Source organism: Drosophila suzukii, chromosome X (assembly GCF_043229965.1).
Source record: "Drosophila suzukii chromosome X, CBGP_Dsuzu_IsoJpt1.0, whole genome shotgun sequence".
NCBI classification, from domain to species: domain Eukaryota; kingdom Metazoa; phylum Arthropoda; class Insecta; order Diptera; family Drosophilidae; genus Drosophila; species Drosophila suzukii.
The window spans coordinates 4,412,121-4,437,207 of NC_092084.1; the positions used below are offsets into that span (position 1 = coordinate 4,412,121).

Consider the following 25,087-nt stretch of genomic DNA (forward strand, 5'->3'; position numbering starts at 1 on the left):
GGGGGGCGGTACTGGGACACAGTGGCGTCTCTGGGCAACGAGCACAGAATAGCCTCTAAGCCGGTTTCTCTCGCGCTCTCTTTCGGCACCTGTCGTTGCCACTCCGTCTTGGCCAAGTTAACTTCTTCGGCTCAAAACGACGTCGTCACCGACTTCGGCTTTTGGCCAAGTCGCCGCCGCTGCCGTGGGCACGTCTTGAGCGGCGAGGCGAGCGTTCAATGCGCTGCCAGCCGTCGATAAGAACGCACGCGAGCGGATCCCGATCCCACCGGCTAAAGACTATAGACCATATAAACCATATAAACCATATAGAAGTCGAACTGATCACAATCAAAATTGAAATCGAAAATTTGAAATACGCGCGCGCGTGTGCTTTTCCCGTGCAGCCAACGTCGTCGTCGCGAACTCCTCTTTAAAAACGTTTTCATTCTTATTATTATAATTTTTTTGATTACTTTTTTTTCGCACCAAGTGAATTGGCAATGTGCAGTGCGTGATGTGTGGTTTGGTGCTGCATCCAAGTCTGCGGCAGAAAGAGGAAAACACTTGCAAAGCTATCGGCTCCAGTAGGCTATAGTTCTTATATAGTTCATTCGAGTTCTAGTGCGGAAAAGGCTGACTCAAAATGTCTGGGAAGAACCAAATGAGCGTCTTCATGGATAAGATCAACACGGTGAGTTACTCAGGGTTACTCTCCGGGTTTTGGGTTGTGGGTCTCTGGGTCGCGATTCACTGAACCACTTTAGAATTTGATGCGGTTCATTTTGTAAAAATGGGAAATTTAAAGTGATTGTTGGTATAATGGTACGTCTTTAAGATAATTGCCAAATATCCATTAGACTGTCATTTGTGGAAATTATTTATATGGTAGCTGTTATTGTTAATTAAACTGAAAATCTATACAAAATCAATAAAAATAGATGACACATTATATACAACTGGCAGACAAAAAGACGGATATGTCTGTAGAATACGCGAAATTAGTGTTGGTTAACGAACCATTATATTTCTTGCAAAGTTATATTCTATGCACAAATTATAGTTTAGCCTTTTTATGCTGTAGTGTGTTTTTTAAAGACTATTACTACCATTAAAAAAGAACATAAGTAAAATAAAACGGAGCAAAAAGAACTAATTAACAATACACAGAAAACAGGATATATTTTAAAATTGAACTCAAACAGAGTTAGATCAATCCTGACAAAGGCTATATCAGGTAACTTTGTTAGGGACCCTTCATTTCCTATCCAAATCCCTTTGGGGCACTGGGTTCCTCACGAGTTCTTCACCTCTAAGGTTTTCCACCTGCCAATTAGAAAGGGGCTGGGGCAAAAAGACAGTGAGAGCCGTCCACTCTCACTTGACCAACAATTTGGCGTCATTTGCATTCAAAAGTGTCGCCTGGTCGCTCATAAATAAAATGAAATTGAAATTTTTGCGCCTCAGTTTTCCCAGTTCCCCTTTCCCCTTTCCCCAATCCCCAATCCCCATTCTCCAATCGACGATCGCCGATGCTCGGATGCCCGGGTACTCGACGCATTTTGATTGTGTAGAAATGAAAGTGAAATGCGCCCCAGCGAAATTAAGTGCCCATTGGCGGCCATCCATCCCCCCAACCCCACAAATCCCGCCCCTTGATTTCGAGTGCGCCTCAATGAGCTTCAATTGAATGAGCTGACGAAATGCCGCGCACCGCATAACAAACATCAAACATAAAACAAAAATCAAATGGAAAAACAAACAAGTGGCCTACGTCCAAAGCAGCAAATTATAAAAATAAATAGGGGGGGGGGGATGGAGGTAATGGAGGTACTCGATGGAGGTGCAATGCAGCAATATTTGTGCAACTATAATTAATTAGTAATAATTTTCGGTTGCCTCTTTGTGCGAGTGTAGAAATGCTGATGAGGCGGTAAAAGCGCGGGGTGAGAGTTGAGCAATCCACTCGAGACGCCCCTCGTAAACTCAAGACCCCCATACCATAGCATACCATCTACTATCTTTAGATTGCTGGTTCCGTTAACGATGGATGGTGGATGGAGGAGCTCCTTGTTAAAGTGCAATTCGAGGCAAGTGAATCGGCCATTCGATAAGCCACTCGATAACTCGATTAACAGGCGTCTGGAATGTGTGGCCATTATCGTATTTGCAGACCTGAGTTGCATAACCCAAATTATTAGGGGTTTTAAGTTTTGTTTGGCCTAGTTTTTTGGAAGATAAGCAAATCAGCTTTGTTTCCATATCCGTCTTCAAATTCGATCTGAAGCAATTAATCAATACTGCTCAAAGCTTAGAATTCTTTTCAAATTGGAAAACAAAGGAATAGGAATAGCTTCATTGTAGCCCACGGAATGTATGGAATCATTTGAGCAACAACCCATTATAATTATTAGAACAAAACTGCCAAGGCTGAATATCAATGGCATTTATCGCATATTTTACACCAACTCGAATGACACAACACCTTTTTGCTTGATGGCAAATGTCATAATATCACCTGTCCTACGCTCTATTTAAACTCTGAGCTCCACTTGAGACAACATTTCAGTATTCAGTATCATTTCCTGGCGACTTTCGCTCACTTGACATTCTGCGGGCTTGGCCTGCGATATTCTGAACCGTTGACACTTGGAACATGGAACATGGAAGTGCACTTACTCCACCTTCTGGGGATTGGATACCTGGGTACCCGGGAATCCCATCACATTGACCAATAACTAACGGCAAGTTCCGTTGTGACGTCAACTACCGTAATCTGCGCTAGAATTTGGATGAGCTTTCTCCGCTAAATCCGCAGGTTGCATAATCTGCCTCAGCATCTCCAACTGCATCTCCAACTGCATCTCCATCTGCATCTGCAAGTGCCACCAAACCCGATCTCGAACTGGAACTGGAACTGGTAGAGGTAGTGCTGGTGATATTCGTACTGGTTCGTTGGATCTCGTCTGGCCTGTGGTCGCATTATTTATGACGTAAGCCCCTGGCGGATTCTAGGCCTGCCAGACTGACATTGGCCTAGCCCACAGAGTGGGCTTTATTATCCAGCCTCCACTCTCCGATCTCCGATTTTCAGTCTCCGTTTCCAGTCTCCGTTTCCAGTCGCCGTCTCCAGCAGACGAACTCGATTCTCACGAGCTTTGGAGTGCTCGCGGAATGTGGGCCAAGTCGGTGGATGGATAGCTAAATTATCTCAAGCGATGGCTTCACACCTGCTCACCTCCAATTACCTCCCATTCATAGGGGGTACTTTCAACTGGTGGCTACAAGGTTTATGGCCATATGACACTGGCTTTCATATTGACCAACTAACTTTATTTACAAAATTATAGATGTGAACTACATGATTAAATCAAATCATGTTTACAGATTTGCTTTACGGTAGCGACTTTTCCAGCGAAATTTAAACAAGTGTCATAAGGCTATATTTAGTACTTTTTAACCCAACTATTATTTTAATACTGCTATTAAGGCACTAGTCAAAAATTATCTACTATACTTAGTATACACCGTAGATTGGCAGTTAATCAATACTTTTGCAATATTCATAGGCTATAGGTAGTATTTTTTGAGTCCAATATTAGTTTTATATCGCTGGTCAAAAATTTTCCTTTAAACTTAGTATATACTGACTTTTTTAAGTAATTCCAGTCAGTGTCATAAGGCCATAAATAGTATTTCTTGAATTATAGCAAGATCTTGACTAGACTATTAGTTTAATATCACTATTATAAGTAACTACTATACAAAGTATTTGCTGATCTTTTTTTTTTTCCAAAGCACCAACAAACAACAATAGTTGGTAATCCATACTATAGGCAATCCTAGACAGACCGCCAAGGTCTCGGCTAACACGTCTGCTCGTCTGTGGTGACCACATCTAAAGAAAGCTGATTCTCGATAACGGATTGATATCGCTCCATCGTTACGGGAAGCTCTGACCCATTTAGCCATAAAGCCCATTTGGTATAGGCCTCGCACAGACTGCATATGTGCATACATAGATGTTTATACTTTTTCGGAGTCCAAATACGGAAGCCATGTAATGCTAATGAATCGCTGCGAAAGCAAACGAAACCGGGCACCACCAGCACATGACCAAAACTAGACTGGGAAAAGTGGGTTCGGGTGGCGGGGGTACTGTAATAATTTCCTGTCTCTGGCTGATTTGCATGTGAAGTCCCCACTCCAATTTGGATTCGGACTCGTAGACCACTCCACTCCACTCTAATACAATCCAATCCCATACACTCCAGCTGGCCGTCTTGTTTGACTTACTTAATCAAAGCTAATGCCAAAAGATACAAAAGTATCTGCATGTAATGCGATCCATTTGCGGGCCACCTACGCGCCGAAACTTTCCAGAGAGTTTGTCAGAGATTGGAATTGAAGTTGAAATTTATGCGGACACGAATTAGCCGCGTCTGACCCGGCTAATCAACTGGAATACATACATAATTCGTTTGTTTTCGCCTTTTGGCAAGTGAAAGTGCCCAACTAGCTGGCCAGTTGATAATTGATTGCTGATAAGGCATGTGGATGTGGTTGTGGATCTTCAATGCCCCAGCATTTGTAATCAGGAAAATAAATCAAACAATTAAAAGCAAGCACTTCGGATAAATAAAATTTGCTTTAATAAGAGTAATAAACCATTAAACCCTTATGACACTGGCTTTGTTTTTTCGGATTTTTGAATGAGTAGATTTAATCTTTGAAGTCATGGTAATCTAGAGATAAAGAGGTCTACAGTTATAAAATCTTCTTTAGAATGCCATATAAACTTCGAAAATAAATTTAGTCCGATTTAGTCAGAATCCTATCCTATCCTATCCAAGGAAAAAATAAAAACTCAGTTGGTCAGCTAAGGGATTATATTTGCTTTCCCTTAAGAAAGAAATCTTTAAATTAAAAGATCTTCTAAACGAACTCGGAATAAATCTTTCCAGCATTTATCTCAGCATTTGCGCATCTGTTGTGATAAGATTTCCTTTACTCTTTCTCTTTCACCGTATCTCTGTATCTTTTTGTGTGTGCTTATCATTGTCAGTGTCAAAACGAGTGTAAACATGCAAAACAGGGCAAATAAAAGTGTATTCTGGGTAAAGTGGGATAAGATACGAATCTCGGCCAAAGACCAAGTTGTTCCAGTTGAGTGCCCAATTTTGGGATGGCAAGATGGCAATGGAAATGGAAACCGAGGTGCGAATGGAAGTGAAAAAGCCGCCGCGCAGAAACAAGGTGAGCGATGGATTCTGGTGGAGATTGGGATGTGGGGACAGACAGGGGGGCTTAAGGTCAAGCCCGTTTTCTCTGACCCGCTGCCCCACTGGGAGGAGGGGAATCCCCTATCCCCTATCCCCCATACCCTATCCCCAACAATAACCACCGACCACTTTCCACACACGACGCCTGGCCAGGAGTTTTCTTTGTCAGCCAGATTTCACCGACACCGACAACAAAACAAGAAATTGCCAACTTAATTTACGGCTAGGAAATGCGGGACGGGGAAGCTCACGATCTATGCGATCTTCTGCTTTGTTTTTTTTTTTTTTTGTGTTTTTCCCCCCTTATATTTTTCGATAAACATTTTCATTTTCACTTTCGTTTTCGTAAACGTATTCGTATTCGTATTCGTAGTCGTAGTCGTATTCAATTTGTGTGTTTTGGGGTTTCGCTCAGATTCGAGATTCGAGATTCGAGCCAAAGAGTTTCCCCCTCGACCGCCGGCCAATAATCACAATAATCATGGTAAGCGGGCAGTCAGTCAGGCCAAGAAACAGGTTGCCGGCGGATGCCCAGACGGCAGAGGCAGACTTTGGATATTTCGGATGCCAAACGAAAGTGAAAACATTCACCGGGCACCACCAAGCCGCCAAGCCGCCAACAAGAAGTTAAGAGGAGTTGGAGTTGCAGACGGAGACGGAGACCCGCGTCCGAGAAATAAAAATTGAATTTAAATAAATTTCGTATGTTAATTGCAGCGCCCAGAGTGGTGGAGTTCCCATCCCCATCCCACATCCCATCCCCCAGACTGAAAATCCCCACCTGAAAACTGAAATCGAAACTGAAACCGAAACTGTAAATTTCAAGTTTTTCTTATGGTTTTTCGGCTTCTTTTTCTTTTTTGCGAATGCCTCCGACGGCTTACTTGAATTAATGAGGGTCAAGATACTTGGGCCTTGCTTTCGGTTTTCGGTTAACTCCAACTTTTGCTTTCTACGGAGCGCGGAGAAATGGGAGAGCAGAGTGATCAGTAATCAGTGATCAGTGATCGGCAATCGGGGATCGGAGGCACGTGTCGAACAAGTGAAGCTAATGAAACGCATTCATCCCATTCCCATTCATCGCCTTCGTGGAGGTCAAGCCGACCTCTAAAAATGATGGATGGATGGCTGGGGATCTCACCCCTATTACAAAAAGTGAATGTAGGAAAGGGCAAATGAGTTGGAGATCCTGTTTAAAAGGGGAGTTCCCTTTTTTATTCTCATACAAATCCAAAAAATAGAAACCATCTGGGAATGACACTGTTAAATATTTAATCCGATCTCATCTGTAACTCATATTTAATATGCTTCGCACAGAAATGATCAATATATGTGTGGTAAATTTATAAGGTATTATTGTTTCTCTCCTTGAAAATTCTCTCTAATCGAAAGGAGTTACAGCGAGACAGTACTATTCGAATCTCTCCGACACAGAAAATGAATGCAAAAAGAAAGATGCTGTGTATCTAGCTAAAATTGATACTAAAATGTATCAATATGATCATTATATCCTATCCATTTCTTTATCTGTGCATCAAGAGACATTCAAGTTTTAAGCCATCAAAATATAACCCATCTTACTATAATAACTGTTGAATGAACGACGTGATCTCACTCACCTTTGGCTCATTTATGATACACTAATTATATTGGCTCTTACCCCCCAAAACGAACACCACGTTTAGGCAAATTAAATGGCCAATGCAAAGGTGAATAAAAGAAACTTGTTTTGCTCTTTCGAGCGGGCTTTTCTTGCACTTTTCTTTCTTTTGCCGGCGCCGGCTTTTGTTTTTTTTTCCCCGATTCGGATTCAGATTCGTTTTCGTTCGGCTTTTGCTTTTTACATTTTTTTTTTTAACTTTATTTTGGCTCTTTGGCTTTGCATTGTTTTGAATTAATAATTTATATCGATTTTTTATAAGCGCCCGCGGCGCACATCAATTGATTTACCGGATTAGCATACATACCTCTCCCCAACCATCATGTTCATATATCTACATATACACATACCCATGATCGGGCCTGATCCGCCTGGATATCTCTTTTTTTCGATTATTTTCTTTTTATTTTGTATCAAGTTGATTTTGGTTGAAAAATTATTTGCAATTTATGAAACGCGTTCGCTGAGCACAACAACAACAAAGCAGCCAGCGACGACGAAAGTAAAAGTTCAATTAAATAAAGATAAATTGCACAACAATTGTTGTCGCTGTAGTTGTTTTTTCGGTGCTGGTTAACTTTTGAAGCCGGCAAAAGAGTCTTCGATGTCTTGCTTTACGTAAGCCACCATTAAATCCGAAATAAAAATTTCAAAAATCCAGCGACACATTTCGGACAAGTGCCAAATGCCACGCCCCCCTCGCCACCGCCCCTGCCTTGACCCCTAATAATAAGAAAAATTACCGGGCCGTAAAGCGGCGATTTTCCAATTAGCCAAGCAAATCAAAGTAGGAACAAAACAAAAGGAAAATTATGGCGGAAAATCGCTAGCTGAAAATTAAGGGGAAATTATCTTATTTCGAACACTGCGATGGTGACAGTCTAATAGGAAATCGATACTTATCAAATGTACATTGATAAAAATCAAGGAATAGAGCACATAACTATCCTATACCCTTATCAAATTAAATGCTTACACTTGAATCTAGGTAGAAAATATTAGATACGATTTTAGTAACATTTACCTTAATATTACCTTAAAATCCTTACATTAGCCATGCTTTAAAAATGTAATAATAGTAAATACAGTAATGGATAACAGTAACTCTTTCGATTTACTAAATTTTTTTTTTAACGAAGTAACAATACATTTTTAAAATGATATCCCAAACGAACCGTAGATAGGATCATCAAAGATTTGCAGCTGTATCTTAAGGTATTCTCGATTCGCCACAGAACAGTAAAGAATTTTGCACGATTTCGGCCGAACCCGTAGCAGCTCCAACTATGTATGTTAGTTACTAGTCAGGTAAAGCTGCACCAAGCCTAAATCAAGTTGCAAGAATGCGGAATAAATGTCATTACGAAAATGAAACAAAGCGCTTGGAATAGAAAAACCCATGCCGAAAGACGAAAGACTCGGCGCAGGTATATCTTACTATCTTACAGATACCGCCGACAGACTCATTTAGATGTCGGATTGCTGGATTGCTGGATCCGCAAACTGGTTTCTGTCCCAGGTCCGCCAAAGTGGATCACTTGGGGGTGTACTGCATCGAGACTCGAGGTGCCTGCCCATAAATTAGTCCTCCCCCCGATGTCTAAATGTACTGTAGCATGTACTCGTAGTATGCATGCTTTATAGAACCGAACCCCCCTCTTAAACTTCGATCGTGGCCAGTTTGAAGTCGAAGTCATTAGGGAGAAGTGAGTTAGCCGGGTAATTAATTGCTGCACTTGAAGGCAACTTCCCCCTGCCTTACCCCTTCACTTATATATAGTAAAAGTCTCGAAGCCTTCGCAGCGACTCCAAGTTCTTCCGTCTTCTGCCAGAATCCGAAGGCCGCTGCGAGTCCATCTGCTAATACTGATACTAACACTAATAGTCGAACTGAACCACTTCCCACTTGCCAGTTACTCTGGCAGTCGTGTTTTTTACCCCCCAGTTGGCCAATTAGGCCCGTTATTGGTCTATAATTACCCGAGCCAATACCAATATATACCAATATCTGCCGAAGGGGCGCCCCTGGGGCGAGGACCCCTCCCCGAGCACATTTTCAGCGCACATTTGGTGGCCTCTTAAACTTTAAATGTCAGTCGGATTGCCGGATTGCCGGATTGCCAGTCCCAGGTTTAGTTTCGGTTAAGGTTTCGGTTTCTCAGTTTCGGCTTCGCGCAAAAGCTCCACTCATCGTCGGGGGCTGAGCCTCCAAATGTCTCCTCGAAGTGCTGAAGGCGGTTTGGATAAAAATTCCAGACACATTTGGTTAATTTGAGGAAGAACTAACCCTCCTCCGGGAATATACTTCCATGCTATTATCATCTATTAACTGCAATTGTTAGGATAATTAATTGTAGGAATACTTTGATTTATCAACCAAGAAACATACTTTTACCACAAATACCATACCTTAAATATTTTTTCTGATTTTGATCGACTCTTTTAATCAAAACCTCATAAATTATCCATAAAATCTAATCCCACCTTGAAATACTTGTAATACATTGTAGTTCATTACGAGTTAACCATTTGCATAATTCATTTTGCAATCAAGTTTATTATTTCTTTATTTGAAAAATCCGTATTTAATGTACCTGTTTATATCTATGTTATAACCAGACATTTTATGACAACTATCCGCAGTTCTTGGCATTTTTTCAGACCTCATTTAAATTCAGTTAACACCTAAAAGTACCTTATTGAACAAACAGCTAGATAATTGAGGCTGCAATTAAAGTGTGTTTTCTTGATTGAAGTGATGGTCAATCTGCGATGGAACTTCATTTCCTACCATCCCGACTTCCTGGTCCGTCTGCATTTTGATTATATCTGCACATTCTTATCTGCCAATTGCACTTGACTTTCCATTTTGGCAGCTGTCCATCCTACATCCCCAATCATCCATCCCGTCGATCAGCGTACCCTCATCATTTTTTCAACTTTGTTTTTGTTTGGGTTTTGGGCTTGGTTTCGATGGTGTGATCGTTGTAATCACAATTAAAAAGCACTTTGCCAATTCGCTAACAACTTGTTCGCCAAGATGTTGAATGGGCTCTTCGCTCTGTGTTGTTTTTTTTTTGCTGGTTCGATGATTATCAGCTTAAAAACAAAAAACGACCAACGATGAGCGATGACCGTTGACATGTTGCCGAGTTGCCATGGGCGGGGGACAAAGGGTTTGGGGCGGGGACAATGGGCCTGATCGCTCCTCGGCTGGTTGTTGTTGTAGTTACTGACCCCCATCGACCACCATCCAAAACAACGGAAAAAAAAAACAACGACGGACACCGGCGACAACTTCATCGGTGCATTTAGTGAAAGTTGATGCCCGCAGCAGGAGATGATCGCTTCGCCGATCGCTGTTTTTTCTTTTTTTAGATCCGTAGACCCAGGTAAAAACACTTGCACTTTTTTTTCGCATACGTTTTTTATTTTCGTACACTTTTCAATGGCCCCACTGCTGGCATTTAGTGGATTTTCTGATATTTTCCTCGACTCATTTAAATGGAAACTGCTGCACCCACTTCGACTGTGCCCGAGGTACCCGAACTTTTGGCCATAAATTCTCAGCCTGACCACGTTGGCAAATCGGCAGGGCGAGGGGCCTATTCGCCCATTCGGGCAGAAATATCAAAAGGTAGATAAACCGAAATACCAACTAGCTGAAATGTAAATGAGTCTCAGATTGCAGCCACTCACCCAAAAGTTGGTAGGCCAAGTTAGTTGATAAAAGAACGCAGCGAGAGGAATGGTAACGACAAGAACAAGTAGCCGGCGAGCTGAAAAACGTTTTCCAAACTCGTGTGTCAGTTTCAACAAGTCTTTATGTCCATAAACTCCCGTGTGACAAGTCCAAATTGTTGGGTCACCGATAAGATATCAGATATTTAATACAAATACCCCGGCACCAATTGTTCTGTTCCTTTGGCACCGGTATTTATTGGCCAATGTGGGGCTGTGACAGTTTGGCAATTCGATAGTCGAAAATGTAAATGTAAAATGTTCCGTGTGTCTTAATTTTAATACCATATTTTCATACAGGTACTTTTCCATCTGACTTGAAGTACTGATCTCCTTAATTGATTATATGTCCATATATATAAACAAGTTTAGTCATTGAATTAGGGTTCCAAAACACATTATGTCCACCGCTATGTTCCGATTCCGTGTTCCTAGCCCCCGCTGCTCGGTAGTATGAAAACGCGGGCAGGTGGCGCTGTGGACTTAATTTTAATTCCATATTTTCATACAGGTACTTTTCCGTCTGACTTGAAGTACTGATCTCCTTACTTGATTATGTGTCCATATATATAAACAAGTTTTGTCTTTGAATTAGGGTTCCAAAAAACATTATGTCCACCGCTATGTTCCGATTCCGTGTTCCTAGCCCCCGCTGCTCGGTAGTATGAAAACGCGGGCAGGTGGCGCTGTTCATGGTTTCGATTTCAGTTTCTGTTATAGCTCTTTTGGGGGCCAAATTGACGGGGGGTGAGGAGGTTGGGCTTGTGCAATATCATTTTAGCACCCGCATGCCTGATTACTCGATTACATTTACTAGTTTTCGTTTTTATTTCTCTGCGCGCCGTCGTGTCTAACTCAATTTCAGAGCTTTGCTGCCCCGGGTTGCTATTGTTTTTCTTCTTTTTTGTTTTTCTGGCACTACTGCTAATGTTGTTGTTGCATGTAAACAACACCTTACAACACCTTCACCACGGTCCAGCGCAATTGTTATTTTGCCTTAGCCGCTGCTGTTTTATTTTGTATTTTGCCTGGCTTTCGTTGTGTCGCTGTTGCCGCCAATCGGCCACAAAAAACCTAATAAGTACACTCGTAAAAAAACCATCGCACTTCCTCTCGGAAATTATTGTTGCGAGAAAGTTTGTTCTATTAAAAATAAATCATTCTCAATTACTTTTCTTTACTTACTACTAAAATCTTAAATTATGATTAAGAATGAGTAGGTTTTTAAAATCTTCACTGGCTTTTCTTAAGTGTATCTCTCGGAAAGTATCTGTATCTGCGCCTTTTCACTCATGGATCCCATGGATCACGTCTGAAATTCGGGTGCGATTTGTAAGAGGGCAAGTTCCGCGTTTTCCGTTTTTGGGCCTTGTCGATCGACTACGAGGTCTTTGCACTCTCTGCTATTATTTCAGTTCCCTTGGGAGCCTTGAAAATATACTTTTTAAAGTTTTTTTTTCCAAATTGAAATTGGAATGAGCAATAATTGAAATGTCTAAGTTTCCACTTACTCATCCCGCACATCTCTTCCATTGAGATTTTGCCTTTAATCGCGGCGGAATCTTCCACTGCCCCTTAAGCTGAGCAAACAAATATTGTCACTTCACTTATCGCAGCTGTCGCGCCAGAAACGTTGATAATCCCTGCTAAGATAGAACATTGGGCAACTGTTTCCCCTATTAAGACGAAAACAAGAAAAGTGGCATTTGGAAAAGTGGCGGGCTGACAAATGCGCTAAAAATGCTGGCAATTAACTGACAACTGCAAATGAAATGCCACAAATCTCGAGTACGGGCACCCGTAATATCCCCCCCCCCCCTTAATTTCCACGCCGCTTTCGTTAGTTGGTCATAATGACTATTTTTGGACCGTGCGACGGGGCCAAAATTGCAAATGCAATTGCAAGTGCTTGGCTGCTTGGCTGCTTGGTTGTCGCCGGCGAGGAAAGCGGACAACGGTGCGTATGATTGATGCCTGCTCAGGTGCCCAGATGCTCAGATACTCCACCTCCTGCCACTGGAACGCACCGATAATTAACCAACCATCCACCCCGCCTGAAAAACTGAAAGAGTGCCTGAAAAGTGGGTAAAGATGAGCTTATGTTGATGTGTCGTGTGCTGTTTTGTGCCAAAAAGGAAAAGTTTCTGGCTGCCAGCAGCTGTGTGCGCGCTTTCAACATGTTTTCTTTATTTTCCTGGCATGCGGAAAAACTAGTTTTCATTTTCGTTTTTATCTTTTTTTTTTTTGGATGCAGCTTGCGCGAGCGCCGTTTGATGGATTTTCGGTTGTTCAGGCAAAAGGGCAGCGCAGCTGTTGGATGTAGGTAGAGGCAAGTCCCCTCCAGTCCCCCGGTTCCAGATTAAAGATCCGTGATCCAGTAACACTTCCTGGCCTGGCCCCCGATCGTCACCCATTTGCCACACTTCCATTTTCATTTCCACTTCACTTTCTTAGGCTTATGAAGTTATTACGCGACTGTGGTGGATTGTTGGGTTGGTGGGAGTACTCGGAAGTGCATTTTCCACAGCATTTTCCCAGCGGAGGCGTGGCCGGCGGCAGGTGTGAAAAATGCGATTGCCTCTGGCACCAGACATCAGACATTGGGAATGCAGGAGAAAGAGACACCCAGGAAATGGCCTCCAAATGGTTATATTCACCGGAATTTATAAAAGCAAATACAAATCAGAGGGAAAATTTTAGGGTTGACGTTGGTGAACTCATCTTCGTTTCAGGCCTATCATTAAGGCCTTGTGACACTAACTGAATTTATTTTAAGTCAAGCTAAACATGAATTTATATTCAATTATTATAGGTTTTAATTCATCCCATTTCTCTCCTCAAGGTTGTCATGACTTTTTAAAGTAAATCCAGTCTAGTAGTCAAAAATCAAGCCGGTGTCATTAGGTCAGGTGAATTTGTTTCGAAAAGTAATACAAACGTTCAGCTAAATTGTCAGTAAAAATATTTTTAAAATCTATGAGTTAAGTATAAAATAAAGTAGTACCATGGACTCGGCGAAACCAACAAACGGAGATCATTTGATTCCCCCGCCAAATGGACTCTTCGAGACGCTAGACGAATATCGGCCAATCACGGATTTTGTAGCACTGAGAACTCCTGTGCAGAGGATGGAGTTCTTTTTCCTAACGAAAGATATAACAAAGCCACCATTAGTTGAGAGATACCCCGATCGTTTGAGTGATTTTCCCGTGAAGTGTACTAACCACTGTATTACTCCTATATATTCTCCCTGCTTGGGCTTTTGGAATGCCCTCACGAGGTTCATTTTCAACATTCTGGGCATTTTCCAGAATGAATGCGATTTTGACGACAGGCTAAACTGGATAGATTTCGAGAACTAGACCCTGCAATGAACTAATTAACTGATATCAAACCGCATTGTAGGTCTTTATTCTGTCTTACCTCTAATACGGAACGTATGTCTTTGCTTTTACTGGCTGTCCAAGCATTTGGCTCTAATTGTGGCCAAAAGCGTCGCATCCATGGCTATTTATGGCCTGCGTTTTGGCCAACAGATCGAGCCGCGTCTAATTAGACCCACGCGCAGGCCGAAAGCGCGTATTTAATTAGTCGAGCGACGGGCCCACACAGCAGAGCAGATCGGTGGCAGCGACCCAGACGGAGATTGAGCTTGAGATGGAGATGGAGATGGAGATGGAGATCTGGAGACCCATAGACCCATAGACCCAGATGGAGATAGAGGCTGTCTGAAAAGCCAAGACTGAAGCCAAAGCTGAAGCATTGGCCTGATTTGTGACGACAACGACGACGGTGACGACAACAGCAAAGAGACAAAAGACAAGAGGCTGTCACAGCAGCTGGCTTTGGGCCCAGTTGGCAACTGGGGCAACTGCATCCGAAATGATCCCCCGGCGGAGCTCGGAGCTCGGCGCTTAGTGGGTGAGCCCAACTGGAGCTGGAGCTTAAGCCAAGCGAGAACGGTAGCGTAGAATCTAGAGCACGTTTATTGTCTACCTCAAATTAATATCATACAGAAACACAGAAAGCTAATAATAATAATAAGAACCCAACGAATCGGGCACAAGAAAGTGTACAATGATTTACGGAAGGAAAGTTCAAGATAATTCACACGACGACTTATAAACAGCGATTCTAATTATCCTAGATCCAGCGGTTGGTTGTTTTTAGTAAGTATGAGTAGTTTCCAAGTAGTCTGTTCGTGTGGCGGCAGAGAACGAGGAGAGGTATTTCCAAAGACCGCTTAGTGGTAGGCTGTTCGAGATATAGTTAATTCCAATTGAAAACTTGCTATACCACCTCCTACACACAACAAAAATAAGATAAATATCAATTATGTATTATAATGTTATCTTATTTGAATTTTTGACAAACACGGGTAATCAATCTGTCAAAACTGGAATAGTTGAATCTTTTTTTAATAACAATATCAACTGCGAATTCTTCAGAACGAAAATAACCAATATTGACCATGGTAACATTTCAAAAGCACAACATTAATTCTTCAAAAAAATGCGAATTCTTTAGAACGAGGGGAATTGACATTATTGACAGTTTTGTGTATTAATAACCAGTATATAAGTTCTCGAATAACATCAAATTGATATTTAAATATCAAGTTTTTCTCTGTGCGACATTAAGCACAAAGTATGCCGATCTGTCATCCAAATTAGAAATAAACCCAATCAGATCGAAGATTGTTTTTACACACTCTCGGTATTAATTATAATCCTTTGGTGTCCGAGAACCCCGGCTGGCCAAAACCAGTTGGCTGATTGATTGATGGCTGTTGATTGAGCACTCGCTCCGGCGAATAAAAAAATTAGCCGATTACCCAATCCATTGAGCAAGTCGGACGAGCCAGACGGCGTATTCCCCGCCATACCAATCCAATTCAAATACCAACTTGAGCTCGTTCGTACTCCAAATCGGATTCCACTCACTCGGAACGAGCCAGAGGCGTAATGAAAGCAAATTAATAAGCCATCATCAGCATAATGTGCTTGGTACTGGTACTGATGCCCCTGTCTGTCCGTGTCCGCTCCTCGATTACGTCTTAAGTGGCGCCCATACGGATTGTGGATTGAGGATTGTGGATTGTGGTGTGTGGTGTGTGCAGAGTGCAATGTGCAATGCGATTGCAGTTCACAATTTACAATTTACAATTTGCATAACAACAGCAGGGGAAGGGAAAGCCATAGACATAGAGCCGTAGAGCCATAGCCATAACCATAGTCAAAGAAAAACTCAACTCCTCTCCCACATGAATTCAATTTCGGTTCTGCGGCAGTTGCAACACGGATCGCAGACAAACAGACAGACAGACAGATCCAACAACTTGACAACAGTCGTAATAATGTTTGTTTCTCGGTTCAGTTTAGTTTGTTTGGTTTTTTGTCGCCCTGCGAGTACAAATGAATAAATGTCTGATGTCCCCCACGCGCTGCCAGCAGCCAGAAACCCACGAAAATCCGCTCTTGTGGATGTGGAAGTGGAAATGGAAATGCTGCAGAATATGCAGATCTGTGCTCTGTATCTTGTGGGTTAAAGGCAAATTGTGAGTACTCTCTGACATCTGACAGGCGAAAAGCTCCCCCCTCGTGTGGGGTTTTGAATACCTTTGGGAAATGCCACTATTTTAATTCAGAATCAAAGGGGATTGGGGATGATTGGTACAGGAAAATGTGGAACATCTTGGAATATTTCTAGAGAATTATTTAGAATATATTTCTATTATTATTCATAAAGAGGTTATTTCTTGCTAAAAGAATGTTTGGAATATCTTATTGAAATGCAAGTATTTTTATTAAGAATCAAAAGGTATTATTTCTTAGTACAAGAAAGTTTGGAGTATGTTTAAGGGATTAACTATTTTTATTTTTTAATACAAAGAAGTTTAAAATATTTTAAGAAACAAGAATTATCTTTACTCGAAATGGAACAATAAGTAATTCTTTGGTTCAAAAAGTCTTGAAAACGTTTCTCTAAATGAAATTGGACAGTCCATATTGCTGTCGATGGCCACATTAGTTAGAACCTGAGGTGCAACCGACTTGGTTGAGTGAAGACCAGTCAACACCATCCAACTGCCCCCCAGTTTTTCGAGTCCAAGTCCGAGTGTGTGTGCAACTGCGATTGCATTTGTCTTCTTGGCCCGTCTTTGGGCTGTCTGGTCTCCGTTGCCATGACTCGGTTTGCTTTGGCTGGTTTTCTTGGCTTCTGGCTTGGGCTGTTGCCTTGGCATGAGGCGGTAGGTGGTTGCCACTTGCCAGTTGCCAGTTGCCAGTTACCATTTCCCAGTTGACGGGCATTTGTCTGGCGTGACACCTCGGCCTGTCAGCCGGCATTAGTGCGCTGTCACAATGTTGTGGGCAGGTCAATTACTCCGCCATATACTAATGCCACATCTCTCTTCTTTCGCCCGCAGACGCTACAGTCGTGTCCCATCGTGTGCATCAATGAGCCGGACACGCACAGTGCCAGCACGGAGATTCTGCAGACGAGTCCGGAGAGCACGCTAGAGAAGCCCAAGGCGGGAGGATCGGGCACATCGGTGACCAGCCTGAATGGCAACTGTATTGCCATCAATGGAGGAGTAGGAGAGGCCACCGGAGGAGTGGGAACCACCAGCAGTGCGGCCGGAGTGACCAAGATAACGATAACCAGTGACCAGGCGAACGGGAGCGGAAGTAGCAACAGCCACACCAAGACCGATTGCTACAAGAACAGCAGCAGCTTGGTGTCCATCACCAGCCTAAACAGCTGCAGCGAGCTCAGTCTCAGCCAGGGCAGCACCGCCACCCTGCCCATCGGCAGCAGCGGCAGCAGCAGCACTACCTGCAGCAGCAACAACATCAGCAGTCATCCCAGCAACAGCAACAACAACGGCAGCGACACCTCGTCCAACAACAACTTCCAGGAGCGCTTCGACTTTGAGCACTGGAAGGGCTTACTCAGCGACTACAACTGCTTCCACGGGCTGTATCGCTACTGGAATCAGTACAGCGGACGCAGTGCCACCAACAGCAACATCAGCAGCAGTCACCAGCAGCAGCAGCAGCAGCAGCTACAGCAGCAACAGCAGCAGCAGCAGTCACAGTCCGACCATGAGAACGGCCTGGGCAGCGGAGCCGGTTCCTTCTACACCCACAACATACTAGGCTACACCTTCGGCTATCCCTTTGGCCTGAAGGAGGACCTCGACGGCAGCGGCAGCGGCCACTGCAACGGCAACAGCAACTGCAACAGCAGCACCCACAGTCTCGGCCTCAGGAAGTGGCTTTCAGGCAGCACCAGTAGCAACGAGACGCCGCTCCAGAAGCACTACAGGCACCAGCAGAAGAAGAAGATGCCCGGGTTCAGGGGCAGGAGGGTCTGGTGCGGCTGCTTCAAGGTAGGTCCCGGTGACAGCCGAAGTCAAAGGTTGATTTTAAAACAGGAAACGGTCTATAATGTTGTGATTATAGGATGTATTATATCGTTCATTTACTAGGAGTGACATTTCGATGCATTACAAATAGATTGGGTAGATGTAACTAGGTATTATTAAAAAACTGAATTCCGATATATGATTGTAGTAATGAAATTAAGTAATTAGAACATTTTTAGGAAATAATTTTATATTATTATCCGACGTCTAGGAATGACTTACTATCCCTTGAGAGGGTTTTAGGCATATGTAAGCAGGTAATACCAAAAAACTAAATTCCAATATGAATGTAGTAATGAAATGAAGTGATTAGACCATACAATGTGTGTGGGTGACACTTCAGTGATAGTAGTTGGATATAATCCTACGTCTAGTATTGAGGGCTTTACGCATATCTAACTACTTAATATCAAACAGCTAAATTCCAACGCAAATGTAGTAGTAAAATGAAGTAATCAGACCATACAAAGTGTGGGTGACACTTCGGTAGAACATAACTCGGACCGAATCAAATAACCCGAAAAAAAGAAAAATCCAGGCAGTCACGTGCGAAACTTGGAACCCCGACAGACCCAATTGTCAATCGAAATCGGAGCCTGCACTCGAGCACTGCCCCAACTTAGCCCCCTTCCAACCTCTTCCGCCGATTCTGTGTCAGCGAATTTGTCAAATTGTGCACGAAGTTGCATAAGAGCGAGGCGATAATTCAAATTGTCATGGGAACGATCCGAAAAGTAGGGGGAGTTGGGGGTACGACTCAAGCCCTTTGAGACACGGCAAAGTGAGGAACTTGATTCTGCTCCGTCGCCAGCTAAATAAGTCGAAACAGAGACGTACTTCGAGTGCACTTAAGTGAGTTTAAGGTGGAACAAGAAAGGAAACTAACTTTGGGAAGATGAAGATAGTAATAAGATTATACTTGGAGAACGGCGGTTTTTTTTATTTATAAAGGAAGTTTATATGTAAGCAGTTTCAAACAGGCTAGATATTAGCACCTGTGCAATAATAACTCGAGTAAAGTACTCGAAAGTAAAAATCTGAACTGGTTTGTATATGAAACCATAAAAAAATGCAGAACTAAATAACAGCAGAAAGTATACTCAACAAACAAAGAAGCTATAATATGTTTCCTTTTCAAAATCCCATTCATTTTCCGATCTTAACTATTAACTTATTTTCATATAAAAATACAATTCGAAATTGTGATTTCCTAAAAGCGTATGTACTCCAGACTAAAAGAGATATTATTAATATCGGAACTATAGGACATATAAACAAAATATCAAGGGTATAAGATCAAAACAAAGCTAAGAACTTATAAATTTCCGATTTTAGTCACTATTCTTGACAAGTGTTGTATTCAAACTTGGCTTTACAAGCAGTTATACCATTAAATAGTGTACCTGGTTTTGCAGGAATGTTTTCCTAGTCCAAAGATCCCCCATTAGAGCAGCCAGAGTCGATATTCAAGAACCCAGACAGAGTCAGCGGGCGAACCATGAGTAGTGCCATTAGCTCAGCAAGCAGAACCGCTTCCTGAGCAGGCGGATTGGATTGGATTGGATTGGACTGACTGGTGGCTTGCCCCCTGGTGTGGGCTGTGGGTTGTGGGCCTTAGCTCGAGGTTGGGCAATGGTGGTTTGCCTTCTAATTGGACACGCACTGCTGACGGCCGTAGAACGTATATGATATGCGCTGGAGCTTGAGCAACCTGCCACTAATCGATTTTCCCCTATTCCCCTTCCCCGTTCCGTTCCAGGACGATGAGCCGCCCGAGATCTGCGTGGTGGAGGGGGCGTTCACCCTGCAGACGCTCACGCCCACCCAACCGATGCCGTCGGTGGACGAGCTGGACACCAAGTTCGCGGAGCTGGTGGAGGAGCTCGACCTGACGGCGCCCAACAAGGAGGCGATGCTGAGCCTGCCGGCGCAAAAGAAGTGGCAGATCTACTGCTCCAGGAAGCTGCCCCTGGACGCGGCCGATGGCCCGGATGCGGCGGCCATTACCCAGCCACCCACCGCGGAGCACTACATCGAGCGACTGAAGGAGCTGGTGGTGCACGTCTCCCTCTCGCCGGAGGACTCGCCCAGCCACGAGCTGGGCAACCGCCTGGATGGCCATGCCGCCTTCGTGGACGCCCTAAAGACGGCCCTGCGCACCTCCACGCACAGTTTCGTGCTCCGCTTTGTGGAGCTGGACGGGCTGCCGGCCCTGCTCGATCTCCTGCTGCAGCTGGACATCCGGGTGGCCAACAGCCCGCTGCACACCAGCCTCATTGGCTGCATCAAGGCGCTGATGAACAACTCGATGGGACGCGCCCATGTGCTGGCCCATCCGACGGCCATCGATACCATAGCCAGATCCCTGGTGGCGGACAACATACGCACCAAGATCGCCGCCCTGGAAATCCTGGGTGCCGTGTGCCTGGTGCCGGGCGGCCATCGCAAGGTGCTGCAGGCTATGCTCTACTTCCAGGAGTTCGCCACGGAGCGAACCCGTTTCCAGAGCATCGTGAACGACCTGGATCGCTCCACGTACGGCTACAGGGACAATGTCAACCTGAAGACGGCCCTCATGTCGTTCGTGAATGCGGTGCTGAACTATGGACCTGGTCAGGAGAACCTGGACTTCCGGCTGCACTTGCGGTACGAGTTTCTCATGCTGGGCATCCAGCCGGTGATCGACAAGCTGCGCACCCACGAGAACGAGACGCTGGACAGGCATTTGGTGAGTGATGAGTATTCGTGAAAGTGGTGGTCCTCCCTCTAATACCGGATTTTCGAATTCCCTATAGGACTTCTTCGAGATGGTGCGCGCCGAGGACGAGAAGGAGTTCGCCCGCCGCTTCAAGGAGGAGCATGTGGACACCAAGAGCGCCGGCTCCATGTTCGAGCTGCTGCGCCGCAAGCTCAGCCACTCGCCCGCTTATCCCCACATGCTCTCCCTGCTGCAGCACATGCTCCTGCTGCCTTGTAAGTGGTCACCTTGCCATCTCCTCCAAAGAGTCTAATCTAATACACATACGATTCCCCCACAGACACAGGCCACTGCACGGAACACTGGCTGCTAATTGACCGCGTGGTGCAGCAGATCGTGCTGCAGGTGGAACAGCGGCCGAACAGCGACCTCATCTCCGATCCGGATGACCCCGAGAAGCAGCTGAAACTGGCCGGCGACACGCCCGTCCACGATCCCGACGTGGCGCCCCTACAGATCGATGTGGCCAAGCTGGTGCGCCTGCTGGTCAAGGAGGAGCAGCTGACGCAGGCGCGCAAGCGGGCCGACGAGCTGGAGCGCGAGAACTTCGACGTGCAGTCGCGGCTGGCTAAGAAGGAGCAGGAACTCGATCTGCGCATGCAGGAGAAGGAGGACCTGGAGACGGGACTGGCGCGCATGCGGGAACGCCTGGAGAAAGAGTCCGCCCAGCACTCGCAGGCGGTGCAGCGGGCGCAGACCGCCGAGATGCGGGCAGAGGACCTTCAGCACCGCCTGCTCAGCGAGCAGCAGGAGCGGGCTCGCCTGGAGCGGCTGGTCACCGAGGGCAGCATCCCCGACGACCAGAAGGTGGCCGGTCTCACTGGCTGCAATGGCGCCGTCTCGCCGCCGCCGGCGCCGCCCATGCTCAAGGCCATCCCGCCGCCTCCGCCACCCATGGCGCCGTCCATGATGCCCCCACCGCCACCACCATGCCCGGGAGCACCTCCTCCGCCGCCGAGTATGGCCCAGACGATGGGTAAGTGGTCTCAAGTGGATGGGGATTGATTGTACTCCTACTGACTAAATTTTCATCCTTGATGACAGCTCCTGCGCCACCGAAAGTGGATTTGCCAAAGAAGAATGTGCCACAGCCGACGAATCCGCTGAAAAGCTTCAACTGGTCCAAGCTGCCGGACGCCAAGCTGCAGGGCACCGTGTGGAGCGAGCTGGACGAGAGCAAGCTGTACAACAACATGGAGCTGGAGTCGATAGACAAGCTCTTCTCGGCCTACCAAAAGAACGGGGTGTCGGTGAGTGCAGGAGTCTGGCTTCTGCTGTCCAACCAGCTAATTCCCCCTTCCTTTCCAGGCCACCGATGGGTCCTATGAGGATCTGCGAGTGACCGGCAAGGCGGCCAAGCAGAAGGTACTGTCGGTGATCGATGGACGCAGGGCGCAGAACTGCACGATCTTGCTGAGCAAGCTGAAGATGAGCGACATGGAGATATCAAAGTAGGATTGCTGGCCACTAACCACTACCCATTGCTAACCTCCTCCACTTGCAGGGCCATTCTCTCCATGGACAGCAACGAGCAACTGCAGCTGGACATGGTCGAGCAGCTGCTCAAGTTCACGCCCTCGGCGGAGGAGCGAGCCTTGCTGGACGAGCACAGCGAGGACATTGAGTCACTGGCGCGGGCCGACCGCTTCCTCTATGAGATATCCAAGTGGGTTTCATTTGAGCTACTATCCAGGGGGAATCTCCTCTAATAAAATATTTCACTTGCAGGATTCCCCACTACGAGCAGCGCCTGAAGAGCCTGCACTACAAGAAGCGCTTCATGCTGACCATCAACGACCTGATCCCCCGCATCACCAGTGTGATGGAGGCCTCCCGCGAGGTGGCTCGTTCCCGTCGCCTGCGCAAGCTTCTGGAGCTAGTCCTGGCATTGGGTATGTTTCGCTGGCCCGATGGCTAATGGTTCTCGGATATTAATCCCCCACCAATTGCAATCCCAACAGGCAACTACATGAACCGCGGGGCTCGCGGCAACGCCTCCGGTTTCCGACTGGCCTCGCTCAACCGGCTGGCGGACACCAAGTCCAGTGCCGCCAAGGGCACCACCCTGCTGCACTACCTCGTCCAGGTGATCGAGCGCAAGTTCAAGGACCTGCTGAAGCTGGAGGACGACATACCGCATGTGCGCGAGGCCTCCAAGGTGTCGCTGGGCGAGATGGACAAGGACATCCAAATGCTGCGCACGGGTCTGGCGGATGTGGCGCGCGAGATCGAGTTCCACCGCAGCTCGGGTCCCGCCCAGCAGGGTGACCGCTTTCTGCCCGTGATGCGCGAGTTCCATGCGCAGGCGTCGGTGCGCTTCGCGGAGCTGGAGGACAAGTTCCAGGACATGAAGACACGCTTCGACCGGGCGGTGCGTCTGTTCGGCGAGGACGGATCGGTGCTGCAGCCGGACGAGTTCTTTGGCATCTTCGACTCCTTCCTCGGCGCCTTCGCGGAGGCGCGCCACGACAACGAGAGCTTCCGCCGGCGACAGGAGGAGGAGGAGAAGCGGGCCAAGCAGGAGGCGGAGCTCAAGAAGCGCACCATCGAGCGCAAGAACAAGACCGGTCTGATGAGCAGCGTGGCCCGTAATCTGGGCCTCAAGTCCGGGTCGCCCAACGGCGGTCCGGATTCCCCGGCGAAGGGCGGCGGCGGCGGCGACAACAAGGGCGAGTTCGATGACCTCATCTCGGCGCTGCGGACCGGCGACGTCTTCGGCGAGGACATGGCCAAGTTCAAGAGGTCGCGCAAGGCGCGGGTGCTCAATGGCGGAGGCGCCCCCACCGGACACACCTCGCCGCCCCGCCACGGCAGCCTGCAGCGGGAGGAGAGCGGGCGGGAGCGCGAGCGGACCGTGAGGCGCCAGTAGCCAGGGGGTGCGGACTAGGGAGGGATCCCCCTTTCGAACCGCCCTCTGACCCCCGCTGTAAAGTAATGTTTCCGGAATGCGCGAAAGTATTTTTTTCTTACATCGTAAAGACACTTTTTGTAATTATTTATATCTACATACATACATACTACCCGTACGCATACACTACGATCTACATATATAGCACATAATCTAAACGTAAAGCTCGTAAAAGCGTGAAACCAAATTTTTTACAAAATCGAAAAGTAATTGTAATTTAAAGTCTAAAAAATGTTATGATCTAATCGAATCGAGGCGAGTGAAATCATCATGTGTGTGTAGCGTACCTTGAAATTGTATTTGGCAACCGTAAACAATATGGCATACATGCTTCTGTATCTGCAAATCCTAATCCCAAAGCTATATATCGAACCGATTTCTCGGAGATCACACATCGTCCTCATCCACATAGCGCAATCGAGTAAACTCAGCATAATCCCCGCACATGGAACCGCCGGAGAGCTCGGAGGAGCGAGCTCTGGGGCCCGCCATAAAGTCATGTTCAAAATTAAGGTATATATCGTTTGTTTCTTCTTGATTTTTTTTAGCACGAGACCCAGTATCGAACCCGTACCGAACCCACGGATACGGATGTTTTAAGGCGCATTGGGAGTTTGCACAGACCACGCCCTTTTGCGGAAATAGCTATCTTCTATTGCAAATTACACCCTTACTATTAACAAATTATAATAAACATAAACATTTATTGTGAATGAAAAATAAACGAAGCTGGTTTTATGTTCGTTTAGTTCTTAAAAAAGCGGTGGTTCTAACGTTTTTTTGCATTCTGCAGGAAACAGCTGCATTTTCTGAGCAAAAGAGAGGATTTTTGTGTTTGAAATACCAGGCGAACAGAACTTTCCAACAGGTGAAAACGATCAGCTGATTGCTTTAGTCAAAGCTTACTTAGGGGTGACAGCGTGACTGCTTTTTGTGGCACGCAGCCACTGAAATCAAGGGACATTCGTGACTATCGTGCTAAGCTCGTGACACACACCGATGAACAGCGGGGTTGCCCATCTCTAGGCTGAGCTTGCCTTTAAACTAACGGTAGATTTCCACAAAACTGGAAAAGCGTTGGCCAAGTAACTGTTTCTTTCCAGAATGACTGAAATATTAAATCCCAGCAGCCACCTGCTACCATTTATGTTCGCCTGGTATCAAAAATCAAAAAATGAACCAAGAATCGGCGAAGTTATTGGGTTTTAATCATTTTTGTGGGCCAATTTTCGATTTCAAGTACCAGGGGAACAGAAAAATCCGTAGGGGATTTAATAAGATGAAATGGGCATCGCCAGGGAGCTCTTGCCAGGTAACTGTTGTTTTCCAG

At 45.7% G+C, this 25,087-nt stretch overlaps 1 protein-coding gene across 2 annotated transcripts; it reads left to right on the forward strand.

Moving 5' to 3' along the window:
- The first annotated feature begins 377 nt into the window (after positions 1-377).
- Positions 378-24,481, forward strand: DAAM (disheveled-associated activator of morphogenesis-like protein). 2 transcript variants are annotated; one of them, XM_036820387.3, is made up of 10 exons: positions 378-673; positions 17,090-18,055; positions 19,851-20,819; positions 20,887-21,064; positions 21,130-21,825; positions 21,894-22,099; positions 22,158-22,300; positions 22,354-22,515; positions 22,578-22,741; positions 22,811-24,481. In XM_036820387.3, the coding sequence occupies exons 1-10, from the start codon at positions 626-628 to the stop codon at positions 23,716-23,718; spliced, it is 4,440 nt and encodes a 1,479-aa protein (XP_036676282.2). In that variant the 5' UTR covers positions 378-625; the 3' UTR covers positions 23,719-24,481. The 2 variants fall into 2 exon arrangements, with proteins under 2 accessions (XP_036676282.2, XP_016936680.3); XM_017081191.4 differs by lacking the exon at positions 378-673 and adding an exon at positions 5,105-5,235.
- Positions 24,482-25,087: the final 606 nt, after the last annotated feature.

What these genes read in the sequence shown, in the direction of transcription:
- DAAM (XM_017081191.4), top strand. Translation starts at nt 5,173, where the DNA reads ATGGCAATGGAAATGGAAACCGAGGTGCGAATGGAAGTGAAAAAGCCG. An exon ending in AGACGCTGGACAGGCATTTG is followed by an intron (nt 20,820 to 20,886) that starts GTGAGTGATGAG and finishes AATTCCCTATAG; the next exon opens with GACTTCTTCGAGATGGTGCG. An exon ending in ACCAAAAGAACGGGGTGTCG is followed by an intron (nt 22,100 to 22,157) that starts GTGAGTGCAGGA and finishes CTTCCTTTCCAG; the next exon opens with GCCACCGATGGGTCCTATGA.